This window comes from Polypterus senegalus, chromosome 2, assembly GCF_016835505.1.
Source record: "Polypterus senegalus isolate Bchr_013 chromosome 2, ASM1683550v1, whole genome shotgun sequence".
Taxonomy (NCBI): Eukaryota; Metazoa; Chordata; class Cladistia; order Polypteriformes; family Polypteridae; genus Polypterus; species Polypterus senegalus.
The window spans coordinates 4,067,591-4,085,590 of record NC_053155.1 but is presented as its reverse complement, the minus strand read 5'-3'; the positions used below and the strand labels follow the sequence as shown (position 1 = coordinate 4,085,590).

Sequence of the window (18,000 nt, the reverse complement as noted above, 5' to 3'; positions counted from 1 at the left end):
CGTCCTGCCTAAAGTTATTCTCCAGCGCAGGTCGCTGATCTTTATAACAGACAGACAGACAGACAGACAGACACCGTGTAGAGTTTCAATGACAGGTTAGTTCACCATTTCAGATTCCACTTTAGAGGTGACGTCAACTTGTATTTGTTGTCTTAGAATTTTCTCTTTACTCTCCTGAAAGACGCTCCTGTTGGTAGAACAGATCATCAGTAGTCAGCACAAGCGATTGTAACAGTAGAGTGTGTGTCTGTGGCTTATGGCTGCCACTACAAACAGTGGCCTGGTGGTCTGAGTGAATCTTCTTTACACACCACACATACCACTGTGCCTCTGTGACAAAATATTTTAAATGAAGTGATATTTGTCTCTTATAATGGTGTAAATAAATAACAGAAAATGCTCCAACTTTCTAATCAGTTAACTAAGTTGCACTGATTGTTGAGCACATTTTTGAACTTCTTAAAATAGGGCACTGGGCAGGTTAATGGGTGGTAAATGTTAGCACCAGGGCTTTGAGTGAAATGTCAAGTGTGATTACGAGAGTGTGGAGGACGCTCACAATGTGGAGACACTCAGAGAATCAGTGAAGGAGAGGAAACGTTTAAACATCTCAGCCAAGAAGATCAGCAGGTTCAGTCAGTGTGTCTCCAATGTCACACACCCTGGCAGCCAGGAAACATTTAGCTGGCACATCTGGGAGTTGGCAGGAATTCTGACATTCTGGACTATGAAATGGCCAGTTCTGAGTTCTTTATTTTATTTATTATAAGACTGCTGCCTTTATCCAAGGTGACTTACAACATCTGAGATACAGTTGGTGACATTCCTTTTGTTTTCCCAATTGGAGCACAGCCTGGAGCCGAGTACTGAGCCTGAATTGTTGGCTGGGATGGACGAGGTTTGCTTCTTTTCATTCACAGATTTGTGATCCCGTGAGATGGCTTTAGAAGTGGCAGAGCTCAACGGAAAAAATCCATAAGGATTTTGTACTTGTACTTGTACTTGTACTTGTAAAATGTACTTGTGTCCTCGGGCTGAGGGCTCTAGGGGTCCGACTAAATCGACCCCAATTTTGTGAAAGGGAACTTCAATTAGGGGAATAAGAATGAGAGGAGCACAGTCCTTCCTAGGAATTTGTCGCAATTGACACTCTGGGCAGGAAGTGCAAAAGCAACGAACCTCCTCATTGATTCCCGGCCAATAAAAGCGGAGCTTGATCATCTCCAGGGTTTTCTCGGTGCCCAAATGGCTGCCTAGGAGGTGGGCATGTGCTAACTAACAGACCTGCCGCCAGAAGGTCCGCGGGATTAGCAGTAGCCGTCTCTCCTGCCCATCATGCTCAGCTACGTGATACAGAAGGTCATTTTCCAACACAAAGTGAGGTCCTTGTGGCATCGACTGGTGAGTGTGCTGGCCATTGACAAGGACCACTGCATTTTTGGTAAACTTAAGGGAGTCGTCATTCCACTGCTGTCTTTTAAAAGAAGACGGAGTCTCTAAATTGAAACTGCAAAAGGGAGAGAGGGTCTGGGCTGACCTCAAGGGGCGTTGTTTCCAGGAGTTGCCATGTCACTCAGGGAGGCCGCTTCGTCTCTCTCCACCGGCAGTTTGAGGCGGCTCATCCCTGTCTACAACTAGGCCTAAGTTAAACCCAGGAGTGATTTGTGCCTCACTGCTTTTTATTTTAGACCAGTCCCACCCCACCGGATGTGGTGAAATCAGAAGGACGCCTACAGTTAATTTCTGTACCGATCCTCTGTAACTGATGACACAAGTGGCGGACCTGTGCCAGTGGATTTCTCCATAGACACAGGTTATACTGGTCTTAATCTTTAACCACTGTCGCGGCAGCACAAACTGGTGGTCAACAATGGTAATGTTGCTGCTGGAATTGAATAAGGCTGTGGTCTTGTACCCGTTTACGATCACCACGCCTGTGTATGGGACTGCCAACGGGTTATTCAGAGCATACCAACCCCTCTTCCACCTGCATTTCTCCTTGCTCCCAAGCAGTTTGCGCACCCGCGACTCTGGGGACGTCAGCACACACTCTGGGTTTTACGGGCTGGGGGGTGAGTATAGGTTTTGGGACGGTTCTGCTCCCTCAGATTGTGAGGCCATCCTATGTGTCTCTATGAGCTCTATGAGCACTGCCATGTTCTTAAAGTATTTACCCCAGACCAGCTGGGTGAAGCCACGGGGTAGTGCTTTCAGGAGCAGGTAGCAGGCCACCTGCTCTATTACTTGGTAGGGCTTGTTCTCCTGTGGCTGTCGCCAGTGCCCTACCCTTGAGCATAAGGACCATGCTTGTTGAGGAGTTAGTTGCTCTGGGTCAAACCTCCAGTTTTCCACTCTAGTAACCTGCCAGTCTGGGGCACCCTAGGTGGAAATCGGGGCTCTGGCTTCACAGGGAGGCAGGCACTCTCCTTCGAGAGGGCATAATAAGCCCCTTTTGCCTCCACCCTCCAGAGCAGCCCAATTCTGTAAGCCCCTTCTGCACACTTCCTGGCCTGCCTAGGTTGCCAAGTGAAGCGTGCCGGGAGCAGAGCTCGAAACGGGTCTCTCTGAACTACGGGACACCCTCCCTCCCCGCCTGTAAATTTGGCCCTGGTACATTCTCACCTGGGTACAATGCAGGTCCTGTCCCCTTCACTTCTGGGACCGTTCCATCCTGCCGACTACGCCACTTTCACAAACTCCACAAAGATCCATAGCAAGGTTTGGGGCAGCCACCTGTATATTTGGTTTCCTGGTTGCAAATTGAAGTTTAAATGATAGCACTGTTGTGCACAAAACCGAGTCGAAAACAGAACTGAGGGAATATGGAAAAGGTGGAGGCTTTTAAAGGGGAAGACAGGAAGTGAGGTCAAAGGGGTCTTGCTCATGAGGGTCTTCAGCCATAGGTTCAAGCCTGGACGTGACATCATCGGAGCCGGAGCCGGCAAGGTCTTCCTCCATAGGCTCTGACCCAGAAGTGACGTCATAAGGGCCAGGTGGAATCTCCTGTGACTGGTCTGGAAAGGGAGAAAAAGAGTCAGTGCACTCTGACACATCCCGGTATGATTCAGAATTGCCCTTACTCGAGCCCTTTAGCTGCCTCCCATGCACACGTGTGTGACAACATTGAATTTGAGTCTGTAACACTCGGTGTAAATTTTGCCTTCTTTTAAAAGTTAGCGCTTGTTTTTTTAATATTCAGTTTTATTCGTTCAGTGACGTTCATGTGGTACAACGAACTTGCCTCTCCTTCTCTGAGTTGATGGCGTTTATCTCCATTCTTTTCACAAGAGCCGTGATGACCACCATAACAACAGACAGCTTCTTCACAGCGCTTTTGCTAGCTGATATTTTGCTGCACCGCAACATAACTCTGCTTGGCACCATAAAGTAAAATGGGACTTCCACCTAAAGCAGCTAAAGTCACTTCAGTATGCGAGCAATTCGCCACACTAGAGTTTAGATCTGGCAGTGCCATGTTGGCGATATCTTTTACAGGTAGTAGAACTTTACACCAGCTGTTACAGACTGAAATCAAAGGCTTCTTCTTTTTGGGCACATACACCATCAGCATGGCACTGCCAGATCTAAACACTAGCGTTGCTGAAGTTTCAAACTCCCATGAGTCCTCAAATAACTGACGAAGAACAAAGATGTACTCGAGAGTTACAGGCCAGGATAAAATCCATGCAACTCCTCCTGAATCTGAAGTTCAGTTTGGATGGAGTCATCATGTCAGTACTCTGACTTATGTGTTCCCAGGGAGGCTGAGGTGGGTGGTCACTCAGTAATTAGGACATCTCCTCCACTCCTACAGCCTGGACACTGAGAAGTCTTTGTCACTTGCTGACCCTGCAATGACACTGAGGTCCTCCAGGTAGCATTGTATGGAAGGCCTCTAATTTCACCTTGACTGCTTCCCTTACCCCTGATGTCCACCATGACAGGCACCAAAAACATTTGGCCACATCCCCTGCAGCTGAGATCTTAAACAATTTTCATTCAGACTCCATTCAGACACCCAGAGGTGACAGTTTAACCATCCTGAACAGAGCCATGTGCTGGTCACTTCCAGCAGACCATCACTACCTGTTTGGTCTGCCCAGCAGATGCCCAGTTCGTCTAAGGCAGCTTACCACCCAATAGGAGTGTCGCCTCCATACAGCCTCAGGTCAGATGAGATGACGTTACAGTTGACCATTGATGCCATCTGTTCAAACATGGCATTTGTTATAAACAAATCCTGACCAGCACAGAAAGTCAGTAATCGTTCAGCATTTGAACTCGGGTCAGGCAGGCCGCTTCTCCCAGTTGTGCTCCGTCAGGTACCTCCATAATAATAGTGCTGAAGACTCTCAGTACGTCGGTAGATTTTATTTTATGGTGCTGAATATTGTATGTTATGTCTGAGGTGTCATCACGTTTATTGATGGTGGTACAGTTTAAGAGTTTGATAATGGAGCTGAACAACAGAGCATGTGAGCGGGTCCTTACAGAAAAGACGAACAACAGAACACGACGATCACACAAAGTATTTCAAAACCAGAGTCTCCTTTTATAATACTGTAACAGTGCTGACAGCCTGGGGATGAGTCACCATCAGTGTGAGCTGGCAATCCATGATGTAAATGAGAAGTTAAAGAGCCAGCAGCAGGGGAGCCTATAAAAACAGCGAGACTTCAAAGTCACAACAGAATTCCAACTAGTAGAGCAACAGTGAGCAGTCCTTTGAAGGACAGAGAGACACCTAAAAGAGCCACATAAAGAGCAGAGGATCCATTCTGGCACCCGGTGCTGGTGCTACAACACGTTGTGCTCTTTATAGTCGTTTGGCACACACAGCAGTCAAAGTTCTGCTGCCAAAGCCTCATTGAGCCGAGCCTCTCATGCTTTGGTTCATCTTGTAAAGCACCCAACTGTAAACTTCTGAACCTTTTCAATTTTCCAGAGGCAGGTTCCATTATCAATGTCTGAATCTCTCTGGTCCTTGCCTGTCACCTGACAGTGACGTCACCCCAACTACTGTGGTCCATGGTCTCACTCACCTGAAATGGCATTGCAGTGTTTTTACACAACTTGTAGTATGAAGTTCAATGTCTGCATCAGATTCAACATGGAGAATGGAGAAGATGATAGAGAGTGGAAGGAGCCCAATGCCAGAGAGTGACATGCTGACAATGTTTTTACAGTCACGACACACTCGACAATGTATTAAAATGCAACAACAGATTTACTTTATGCAGACAGTCTGAGGTGCTGATGGAGTGTGGAACTTCACTGTATGAGGTGCCATTTAGTGAACATAATCATGTGATTTGAGTACACATGAGCCACCATTGTGTGTCTGTGTGATTCAATACACGAGTGTCGTTTTATACCATAAGGACAGCTTTACCTCCATAACTCAGCAGATATTTAGGAATTATCTGTTGTAAACCATGGCAGCACATGTCTGTGATGGACAGCTGTCACTTGGTGTGACGTTGATGCTCTTTCACTCAGGACGTGTTAAGGAAATCTGACAAGACTGGCATCAAATCATCAAGTTTTAAGGACCACTGATGTGAATATCCAATATTTGATAAACACAATTCATTATTCTTTAAAAGTGAAGTAAAGTCTGAGACTGGTCATGTGACTCGTTGAGTGTTTCATAGCAAAGGGAGGAATGTCACCGCTGACAACATGGCCACAAAACTCTCCATGGAACTCAGGCTACTTGCTAAAAAGACAAGCCTACCACAGCCAAAGTGAGATGTGAGCTGCCACCTCACTGAGAAGGACAACATGAGGTGGTCAAGGCGGCCCACACCAGCAAAGAGCACAAGCTGAGCCAGGTGGGAAGACTCACACAATACAACAGAGGAAAGGTGTGTGATGTTATCTCAGCTTCTGGGCTGTTTGGTGTTCATCTGGAGATTCTGTCCACAGACCAAGAAAAGCCGTTTGATCGAGTACGTCACCGATATTTGAGGAGTGTTGGGTTTGGTGAGAATTTCACAGATATGATCAGGCTCTTGTACACCAGCATTTGTGGTGTTTTAAAAGTTGGAGTGCCCCCTTTTCAGTGAAGAAATGGATTTGACAGGACGCTGCCTTGTCTGGTGTGCTGTACGCTTTGTCCATCGAGCTTTTTCTCTGACAGATCAATTACAGACTGCTCTTTTTGTTACATCTAACGCTGATCTTGAAGTATTAGTCTTGTGTCAATGAGTATTTGAAAGAAATTCTTCATCAAAAATCACCTGGGCCAAGAGTAATGAGTTCATACTCGGCTCCTCGACGTCACGTCTCCCATCAGATCTTACGTAGAACAGAAAGCGTTTCTGACACCTTGTGGGTGCTGAGGGTGGATTACAGTAACTGGGATTGAGTTTTACATAAAGGAGCCACTCGACTTTACAAATGGAAGTGGACTTCAAATAAACTGTCATTTAGGGGACTAGTGACTCACAGTTTGATAGCCTCAATGCTTTGGTACAAACCTGCGAGTGCGGACCCTCCACCTGGGCTTTCACAGGATCCAGAAATTGCTGGTCTGTTTCTTTAGGAATGACCAACACTTGGTAAAGCAAAGTATGACCTTCTTACCTTTGGAAGAAAGCAGTCAGGGTCATTGATGTCGTTTCAAAAGTTTCTCAGTTTATTCTTCAGGTGCCGCAGAGTCTCTGTCTGTTTCTTACCCTGAGCTGGCATTGGGCTCCTCTCTCCATCTGAGAGGCTTTGGTTTTGACAGGCAGCTAATAGTCACGAACAGACACAAAACGGGCCTGTCCCGCTTACGTAACTTTTAAAGTGGGGGTCTTATGTTTTTAAGATGAACTTTGTGACATCTGGTGGGTTACTTGATGAGCCTTTCATGTTTAATTCTATTTTTTGATGTCCTCTTTTCTCCAGTGATAGTTTTATTAGCATACTCATTAAACACCGAATACTAAAACTGTCCCAAGTGTGTAATGACAGTGTAAAGCTTTTATTGACCCCTCAGTGTTTTCATCAGTTTTGGGGGTCAAGACAGTCAGGATGATTCTGGATTTTTTATCATTCATGGCCAAAGACCACCACAGATTGAACAACTCCATCAGGACCATTGATACAGAAGTGGAGAACCGCCCTGCTGTTAATCTGTCCTCATTCATAGAACACACAATGGTTACATGTCATAAAGGGGCAGTGGTGTCTGTTGAAGATGGACCTTTACAAATATTGAGCAAAAATAGCAGACTTTCCTGGACTAAAAATTGTTATTGATATGCCAAGGAGAGACAATCTGGGTGTGGGAGGTGAGAGGGCACCTGCATGGAGGGAGCTGTATAAGACCCCAAATAAGACAAGAACATCTGAACTGCAGTGGAGAATTCTGAACAAAATCATCACAACTACTTCCTTTATACTGTATAGGTAATTAACCACAAAGATGACGAGAAACGTAGTTTTGTGGACAAAAAGAAAAAACAGTCCATGTATTCTTACAATGTATTAGACTGGGATGGGTCTTCTGTTTTTAGTGACTTAGCAATGTCAGATTCATCTATGGAACCAAACAAAATAAGAAAAGAAGGAAAAAAGTTCAACTGCTGAATTGTCAAGCAGGTGGAGCAAAATCTATCTATTATATAGTGCCTTTCACATCTATCTATCTATCTATCTATCTATCTATCTATCTATCTATCTATCTATCTATCTATCTATCTATCTATCTATCTATCTATCTATCTATCTATCAATTATATAGTGCCTTTCACATCTATCTATCTATCTATCTATCTATCTATCTATCTATCTATCTATCTATCTATCATATAGTGCCTTTCATATCTATCTATCTATCTATCTATCTATCTATCTATCTATCTATCTATCTATCTATCAATCATATAGTGCCTTTCATATCTATCTATCTATCTATCTATCTATCTATCTATCTATCTATCTATCTATCTATCTATCTATCCTTTCTGTCTGTGGAATCTGTCTGTCGATTACTCTGGTCTGGGTGGGCGTGGTTGTTGGTCGCAGGTTCTCTTCGTTCGTCTGGGTCTCTGTGAGTATTCTCGATTTCTTTTTCTATCTTTCTTTACCATCAGTTTAAAGTATAAAGATATTTTTTACTGATTTGCCATTTATTTGACAGTCTATAGTTTATTGTTGTGAGTGAAATAGTCGGACGCGGCTGCAGCTAGCCGCCATGGCCGCGTCCTGAGCAAAGCCTCCAGGGCTTAACCCGCGAAATTTTGAAAATCTTTCAAGGAAAAATGGAATTAAAGTAGTTGTGGACCCGATGGTCTCTGTTGAGGCGTGTGTCGTTGAGGTGGCTAAAAGAGTAGGCTGTAAAAATGTGAAGTCAGCTTCCCGCATGAACAAAACTATTGTAGTGTTTTTAAGCGATGAAGCATACATACATGTACATACACTAGTGCAGGAGGGCCTGGTTATAAACGGCTCGCTAGTCCCGGTGCTGCCTTTATCGACTCCTGCTAAACGAGTTATTATTTCAAATGTTCCACCATTTTTGAAAAATGAGGCTTTATTAAATGAACTTCGTAGATATGGTGAAGTCATATCTGATTTAGTAATGATACCGCTTGGCTGCCGCTCACCGGATTTAAAGCATGTCGTGTCTTTCCAGAGACAGGTGTACATGATACTAAATAACTCGCGTGAGGAGCTTGATGTGGCCTTGAAATTTAAAGTAGAGGGTTACGAATATATAGTTTTTATCACTACGGAACAAATGAAATGCTTTAAGTGTGGTCAGACAGGGCACAAAGCGAGTCAGTGTAAGCGGGGTGGGATGACGGAGAGCTCGGATATGCCGGGACCGTCTGGTGAGCACAGAGAGCCCCGTAATAGAACTTCGGACAACGAAGAAAATGAGTCGGTGATCAGTGATTCAGAAATGGAGGATCTGAGTTACGATTCAGATGAAGCGGCTGAAGATCAGAGTGAAATAACTATAGTTCAAAGTATCACAGCTGGCCCGGGACATGAAGCAGGGGAGCTGGAAGTGTCCAGCGGAGAGCCTGTGTTAGGAAAAAACCTGAGGGCTGAAATGATCACGGGCGCAGCGGCTAATGCCGGGAAGACTAGTGAAAGTAATGGGAATAAGAAGGATGAAGTCAGCCATGAAGAGGAGGAGGTGGTGGCTAAGGTGATACCAGGGGTCGAATATTATAAAGATGACCCTGCAGAGCTTCTCCAAAAAACACCCACCGAGAGTATTGCCGCTCAGAGACGAGCCCAAGAGATGCGCCTTCTCAAGGAGGGGCGGAGGAGAGTGCGCTGGCTGTGCAGGCATTGACTGAAGAAACAACGCATGAGATAGGGGCCGATGGAGAAATGCTCGTTGAAGACAATAACGATGAACACGGTTATGTTAAGCTGGTAACCAGAAAAAGAAAAGAGCAAATAACCAGTGGTGGCCGCGCCAAGAAGAGCACGAAGACTGAAAGTGTAGAGGCCGCCGCTAGTGATCAGCAGCAGACAGACGGCACTGAAATCAAAGCGAGAGAGGAAGGAGGGGAGGACGGCAATGAATCTGACCCGTCGATCAGAGTTGATCTGTCATCTCACTCGAGTTTACACGAGGCTTACAGCACAGAAAGCATTTTGCGTTTTCTGGAGTTTTTAGAAGGGAAGCGTGGGGTCAGTATAGTCGAACACTTTCCTGATCTCCATCAGTTTCTGAGCTCGGCGAAGCAAGTGCGGTGGCGGGCTGCTGAATTAGGTATGACCTCCAAAGAGAGAGTCCGATTAAAGAATATTATAAGCAAAGTGAAACGTTCACTAGAAGCGCAATGATGATGGCAGTTTTAATTCGATTCCCCGTTTCTTGGGTTAATGTAGTGTTGTTGTCCGCCACCTTATTTTCTTTTAAAATGCCTGTTTATTCCCTGTGCTCTTTCAATATAAACGGCTGCAGAGAGTTAGTAAAAAGAACAGCGCTATTTGAGCACTTAGCGCAAAAAAGAATTAACGTGGCTTTCCGTCAAGAGACCCATACTGACGAGGCTAATCAGTCTGACTGGCACAGAGAGTGGCCAGGGGTGGCACATCTTAGTCATGGCTCAAATCTTAGTGCAGGTGTTGCCATCCTATTTTGTAAAAGTTTTATACCTGACAGTGTGGTTTGTACGGAGTTAATCCAGGGGAGGCTGCTGAAGGTAGGAGCACAGCTGGGGGAGAAGAAGTGGGTGTTTATTAACGTGTACGCCCAAATGAAGGGAATGAGAGAACTCACTGCTTCTCAGTTTTAAATGATGTTCTGGGGACATGTGACGAAGATGAGCTGGGGACATGTGACAATGATGAGCTGGGGACATGTGACGATGATGAGCTGGGGACATGTGACGATGATGAGCTGGTGTTTATGGGGGGCGACTTTAATTGCACAGAGAATGCACAGCTGGACAGGAATGGGCTAGAACCGCACCCGGGGTCCGTCCAATCACTGAGGTCTGTGGTCACCAAAATAATCTCCTTGATATTTGGAGGGATTTTCATCCGGGGGTCCGGCAGTATACGTGGGTGAAGGGCTCAGCTGGGCTGCTGTCTATGGCTCGACTTGACAGGTTTTACATCCAGAAACATCACAGGAACCTCATAGCTAACTGCTCCATTCTCCCAACTGGTTTATCTGATCACTGTCTTGTTTCCCTTCAAATCTCTTTTCTCTCTGCTCCTTCTGTTAAATCCTACTGGCACTTTAATAATAATCTACTGAAAGACCCCCACTTCATCAACTGTTTCAAATACTTCTGGACACAATGGAGATACAAAAAGAAGACCTTCTCTTCACTGAGGCAATGGTGGGATTGCTCAAAAACTGAGATACGCGTATTGTGCCAACAATACACCGAGCAGACCACCAGGGATGTGAATGCGGCCATTTCTGAGCTGGAGAAGGATATTGAGGAACTTCATTCAGTTTTATGTACGAAATTTGACGGTAGCATTGTTGAGTCCCTCAAAACTAAGAAACAATTATTGATGGACCTTATAGACAAGAGAGTCAACGGCGCACTTGTCCGCTCGAGAATGCAGTCGCTCACCCAGATGGACGCTCCCACACAATTTTTTTTTAAACTGGAAAAAACAATTGGCCAAAGTAAGACCATCAACTGTTTAAAAAATGACAAAGGTCAAGACCTGCTAGAGCCTGAAACCCTTCGATCCTGGGCATACCAATTTTACCAGCGACTGTTTTCTGCGGACATTGAAGAGGTACCTTTAGAGTCATCAGTTTTTCTCCAGGACTTACCTCAGGTTCCAGATGGAGAGAAAGACATCCTGGAATCTACGATCTCTCTAGATGAGTTGACCACAGCGTTGAATGGGCTGAACATTGGGAAGTCCCCAGGAATTGACGGTTTGCCGGTTGAGTTTTTTAAAGCTTTTGGTGTCACCTTGGCGCTGATCTGGCAGAGGTTTTCTGTGAAAGTCTGCGAGTGGGTGAACTGCCCCTTTCCTGTCGCAGGGCAGTTATCACACTACTCCCAAAGAAAGGAGACCTCACGGAGCTAAAGAACTGGCGCCCAGTAAGCCTGCTGTGTGCGGATTACAAAATCTTCTCCAAAGCCCTGGCTAACCGGTTAGGAAGAGTCATGGCGAGTATCGTGAACCCCGAGCAGACATACTGTGTCCCCAGCAGGTGTATTCTGGACAACATCTTCCTGGTTCGGGATGTGATTGATGCTGCCAGGCTCTTTGGGTTTGACGCAGGTCTTTTATCACTGGATCAGGAGAAGGCGTTTGACAGGGTGGACCACAATTACCTTTTAGCAGTGCTGAAGGCCTTTGGATTTGGACCTTCGTTCATTCGACACATTGAACTTTTATATCACAACGTGTTTAGTGTCGTGAAACTCAATGGAACACTAACAGCCCCCTTCAAGGTTACCAGAGGGATACGTCAGGGCTGCTCTCTGTCCGGTATGCTCTTCTCGCTCTCCATCGAGCCGCTACTACAACAACTTCGCATCCGCCTTCAAGGTCTGAACATCCCTTAGTGCCCGAATTTACAGCTCAAGGTGGTCACGTATGCGGATGATTTGACTGTGTTCATCTGTCATCATGGAGACATCACGGAGCTGAAACATTGCCTGGATGAATTTGAAAAACTGTCATCGGCAAAAATTAACTGGGACAAAAGTACCGCATTTTTAATTGGCGACTGGAGGGATGGCGACCCACCGGGCCTACCTGGTGGCCTTAAGTGGAACAGGAGAGTCTTCAGATACCTGGGGGTGTTTTTAGGACAGGGAGGAGTAGCTGAGGAAAACTGGGCAGACTGGGTAGAAAAAGTTCAAGCCAGACTGAAGAAGTGGAAGTACCTTCAAAATGAGATCTCCTGTCGAGGCAGGGTCCTCATTATTAATAACTTAATAGCCTCCATGTTCTGGCATAAGTTACAATGTATAGACCCCCCAATATCTGTCATCAAGAACATCCAGGCAATACTTTTAGATTTCTTTTGGGATGGCCTACATTGGGTGAAGCGCAGTGTCCTGTATCTGCCTGTAGAGGAGGGCGGTCAGGGACTCATTGACTTGGTGAGCAAGATGGAGGCCTTTAGGTTGCAGGCTTTACATCGGCTCTTATACGGCCCTGAGCACCTACCGTGGAGACAGCTGGCCTTTACCTTATTTCATGGGGTAAGGAGCTTAAATTTTGCTGAACATTAGTTTTTATTACATTCTGCCAACGTTGTTGGGTCTGACCTGCCAGAATTTTATAAATCTGCACTTCAGGTTTGGCACAGAAAGTTCAGGAGGACCAGGCTAAATCTGGAAGGTATTTTTTGGTTCTTGGAAGAACCGTTAGTCTGGAATCCTCTTTTAGACTGTTCGTTATTATTTTCTGACTCATTCGTATCAATTCTTTTAAACAAAAGAATTTTGAAAATAAGACATTTATTTGATATAAACATGAGGTGCTGGCACACCCCTGCCCACCTAGCGACAGTCCTGGGGATCAGATCAGTACGCCTGGTTGACATTTTTCTTAGTCAAGTACAAACAGCACTGCGGAGGTCAGGAGCGAGTTCACTGTGTGACGAGTACTTCACAGGTGAGGGGACACCAGAGGCAGAGATGACATCACCCACCATCATTGTAAGACCACACGTCACTGACCACACTGACAGACCTGGACACCATCTCAGATTTGGGACTCTGGTCGAGAAAGACTTTGAACTCTTTAACAAAAAAGAACTTTATAAACTGTGTGTCAAAGTGACATTTTATAACCAACTGAAAGAGTTGCCAGATACACAGTGGAGGAAAGAACTGCAGGTCTCTGAGAACATCACACCTTCATGGAGAGCTTTTTATAAACTCCCGTTACAGAAAAGACTTGGGGATCTGCAATGGAGGATAACACACTCGGCCTTAGCCACAAACTCATTTCTGAATATAATTAACACTTCAGAGACTGACCAGTGCCCGTTCTGTGACACGAGGGAGACCATCTTTCATCTGTTCATACACTGTGAACGGCTGAGGCCTTTATTCATGTTCTTGGATTTTATTCTTAGTGGTTTTGGTTTTGGTCTCTCAAAAATTAACTTTATCTTTGGTTTTAACTATAATCAAAAAAATAGGATTAAATCTGTTCTTGGGAATTTCCTCTTAGGACAGGCCAAGTTGGCAATCCTAAAAACAAGGAGGAATAAAGAGAAAAACATCATGGGGACTGGGACTCTTCAAAGTGTTAATTAAAAGTCGACTGAAACTTGAATTCATGTACCATAAACTAACAAACAATTTAGAAATGTTCAGCGACATGTGGGGGACACGACAGGTACTGTGTGCTGTGGAGGGGGGCGAACTGGTGATCAACTGGGAATGAAAAGTATTGGTGGGCTTCAACAATATGCTCTAATTAATGTGCGGAGTAGGAGGAGTGTAAAAGGGGGGCAGTGGTGGTCTTTGTATTATAATGAGTTGTTAATTTTTTGACTATATTATTTATGTGCGGAGTAGGAGGAGTGTAAAGGGGGAGTAGTGGTAGTTGTCTGATATATACATTTTGTTTATCTTGAATATTGGGGCTGTTTGTCTTATGACTGTGTATATTGTTAATGTTCGTAATAAAGGTCATTTTAAAAATAAAAAAATATCTATCTATCTAATCAATTATATAGTGCCTTTCATCTATCTATCTATCTATCTATCTATCTATCTATCTATCTATCTATCTATCTATCTATCTATCTATCTATCTATCTATCTATCTCCCCTCAAACAGACTGCCATGGGGGCTTCACTTGTGTCTTCAGAACTAAAAGGATTTGCTTGTGATTTAGGACTGAGCTATGAAGAGACGATTGTTTGGTTTTCTTTCACATTCTCTCATATTCTGTCTGTTTATTATGGGATGTGTTGTTGTTCTTGTGATTTGTTTCCTGATCATCACAGGTGAGTTAATCCTGGTGGTCCTGACTGCTGAATTCCTGATGATGATTCTCGTCCTTTTCTGAGCCCCTGACGTGTTCTTCTTGTGATCTTCTGATTCTTTTCTCTTTCGGTGGCCCAGCTGCTGTTCTTCTTGTCTTTTTATTCTTTAATTCTCCGTGTGGTTTGATGTCACTGAGATGTCACTTGTGTCATTTCTAACTCCTACCAGCATGTGGCGATGCTAGCAGGTCACTCTGCCATTTTGCTCTGAATGGGCAGCTCAGGTCAGAGGAGAGCTGGGAGTGGACAGTAGTGGTCAGCAGTACTGGGGGTCACTTCACAGTCCACTCAGACCACCTCTGTGCCCAGGGGACTGGACTTTTGGATGCTGAGTTGCCATTCAGAGCTCGTCCACTGGCTTTATTACAAATTAGGAGAGAAATAAGAAAACTGAGGTCACCAACAGTGAGGCCTTTAGTGGACTGAGGTCAGCTGGTCAGTGGCACCGGTCAGCAAGAGACGTGTGAGTGTCAGAAGTGTCACATGTCAGTTCTGTCCACCTTGTCCATTATGTCACTGATCACACAGTCAGTCCAGTCTTTGTCACAATAGACAAACAGAGTGTCCTCATCGTCTAAGTGGTCTGACATCAGGAGAGCCCACCATGACAGACACTCGAGTGTCACACTCTCCGATGTCCAGCAGTGACCGGCGTGTCTAACAGGAATCTGTGGATGGGGTCCTGCAAATCAGTCAAAGCCCCTCCATGTGCTGAGTCCTCAGTTATAGACACAAATCCAAGGTGGTCCCTCCGCTGTCATCGGCTTTGACAAGTCTGTCTGGACCCTCGAGTGCAGGACACTGTCAGCCTCATGTCCTTCACATTCCTGTCCACATGTCACTTTGAGTGACTTGTCACCAGTCAGTGTGGCATTAAGGCAGAAGACGCTGTCAGGTATATAGCGCCTTACCTTATAAGGACAGCGGTGGTCTCAGGGTCAAAGTGCATTTCAGTAAAGACGGTGCAGTCATTGAGCCCTTGTGCTGTGTGTCCTTCTGTCTGTCTGTCTGTCTGTCTGTCCTCATTCGTCTCTCTTCTTCTTCACAGGTTGGGGTCTTGTGGTCTCACCTCGGCCTGCTGCTCAGCTCTCTCCTCGGTCCTCTCGTCTCCAAACTCACGGCTGACTGCACTGAACCTGATCAACAACAACCTGGGAGATTCAGGGGCTCGTCAGCTGAGTGAGGGGCTCAGGAGTGACAACTGTAAATTAGAAGGACTGGGGTGAGTAAAGAGGGGGAGGGGTGGGGTGTGAATGTGTTATTGATGGGCGGGCTGATCACATGACATCATATGGAGTGACCAGAGTGACAGTGACAAGTGGAGCTGACTGAGGTGACAGACAGGAAGGACAACAAAGATAAGGAGAGACAGACAGAGGAAGACGAGGAGGAGGAGTGTGAGATGGACAAGAAGAAGAAGAAATGGACAGCAGCTGAGTGTCCAGCCAGAGATAAGGGGACAAGGACACAGGGGGGATCAGGACAGCAGACAGTGTGGACAGGATGAGAGGGGGACATGACAGTCTGGGGGCTTAGGGTCATTTGGACCAAACAAGAAAGAGCACAGCACCTGCCATGGAGACAGCTGGCCTTTACCTTATTTCGTAGGGTAAGGAGCTTAAATTTTGCTGAACATTATTTTTTATTACACTCTGCCAACGTTGTTGGGTCTGACCTGCCGGGGTTTTATCAATCTGACTTCAGGTTTGGCACAGAAACTTCAGGAGGACCAGGCTAAATCTGGAAGGTAATTTTTGGTTCTTGGAAGAACCTTTAGTATGGAATCCTGTTTTGGACTGTTCGTTATTATTTTCTGACTCATTCGTATAAATTCTTTTAAAGAAAAGAATTTTGAAAATAAGACATTTATTTGATATAAACATGAGGTGCTGGCACACCCCTGCCCACCTAGCGACAGTCCTGGGGATCAGATCAGTACGCCTGGTTGACATTTTTCTTAGCCAAGTACAAACAGCACTGCGGAGGTCAGGAGCGAGTTCACTGTGTGACGAGTACTTCACAGGTGAGGGACACCAGAGGCAGAGATGACATCACCCACCATCATTGTAAGACCACACGTCACTGACCACACTGACAGACCTGGACACCTTCTCAAGTTTGGGACTCTGGTCGAGAAAGACTTTGAACTCTTTAACAAAAAAGAACTTTATAAACTGTGTGTCAAAGTGACATTTTATAACCAACTGAAAGAGTTGCCAGATACACACTGGAGGAAAGAACTGCAGGTCTCTGAGAACATCACACCTTCATGGAGAGCTTTTTATAAACTCCCGTTACAGAAAAGACTTGGGGATCTGCAGTGGAGGATAACACACTCGGCCTTAGCCACAAACTCATTTCTTTATACGATTACAGCTTCAGAGACTGACCAGTGCCCGTTCTGTGACACGAGGGAGACCATCTTTCATCTGTTCATACACTGTGAACGGCTGAGGCCTTTGTTCTTGTTCTTGGATTTTATTCTTAGTGGTTTTGGTTTTGGTCTCTCAAAAATTAACTTTATCTTTGGTATAAATTATAATCAAAAAAATAGGAATAAGTCTGTTATTGGGAATTTCCTCTTAGGACAGGCCAAGTTGGCAATCCTAAAAACAAGGAGGAATAAAGAGAAAAACATCATGGGGACTGGGACTCTTCAAAGTGTTAATTAAAAGTCGACTGAAACTTGAATTCATGTACCATAAACTAACAAACAATTTAGAAATGTTCAGCGACATGTGGGGGACACGACAGGTACTGTGTGCTGTGGAGGGGGGCGAACTGGTGATCAACTGGGAATGAAAAGTATTGGTGGGCTTCAACAATATGCTCTAATTAATGTGTGGAGTAGGAGTGTAAAGGGGAGTAGTGGTGGTTTGATATATGGTTCTTTTGTTTTATCCTGAAATTTGTTTTCGTCATTTCGACTGTGTATATTATGTTGATGTTCTTATTTTTACAATAAAGATTATTTTAAAACTTATCTATCGATTATATAGTGCCTTTCATCTATCTATCTATCTATCTATCTATCTATCTATCTATCTATCTATCTCCCTATCTCAAACAGACTGCCATGGGGGGCTTCACTTGTGTCTTCAGAACTAAAAGGATTTGCTTGTGATTTAGGACTGAGCTATGAAGAGACGATTGTTTGGTTTTCTTTCACATTCTCTCATAGTCTGTCTGTTTATTATGGGATGTGTTGTTGTTCTTGTGATTTGTTTCCTGATCTTCACAGGTGAGTTAATGCTGGTGGTCCAGACTGCTGAATTCCTGATGATTCTCGTCCTTTTCTGAGCCCCTGACGTGTTCTTCTTGTGATCTTCTGATTCTTTTCTCTTTCGTGGCCCAGCTGCTGTTCTTCTTGTCTTTTCTTCTTTAATTCTCCTGTGGTTTGATGTCACTGAGATGTCACTTGTGTCATTTCTAACTCCTACCAGCAGGTGGCGATGCTAGCAGGTCACTCTGCCATTTTGCTCTGAATGGGAAGCTCAGTTCAGAGGAGAGCTGGGATTGGACAGCAGTGGTCAGCAGTAATGGGGGT

General features: G+C 44.9%; 1 protein-coding gene across 1 annotated transcript in view; it reads left to right on the top strand.

The window, feature by feature from the left end:
- LOC120524126 overlaps nucleotides 1–18,000 on the top strand; it is a 160,835-nt gene that overhangs the window by 42,286 nt on the left and 100,549 nt on the right. The window contains 1 exon segment of the mRNA XM_039746003.1: nucleotides 15,502–15,675. Coding sequence (XP_039601937.1) covers nucleotides 15,502–15,675 — 174 coding nt within the window.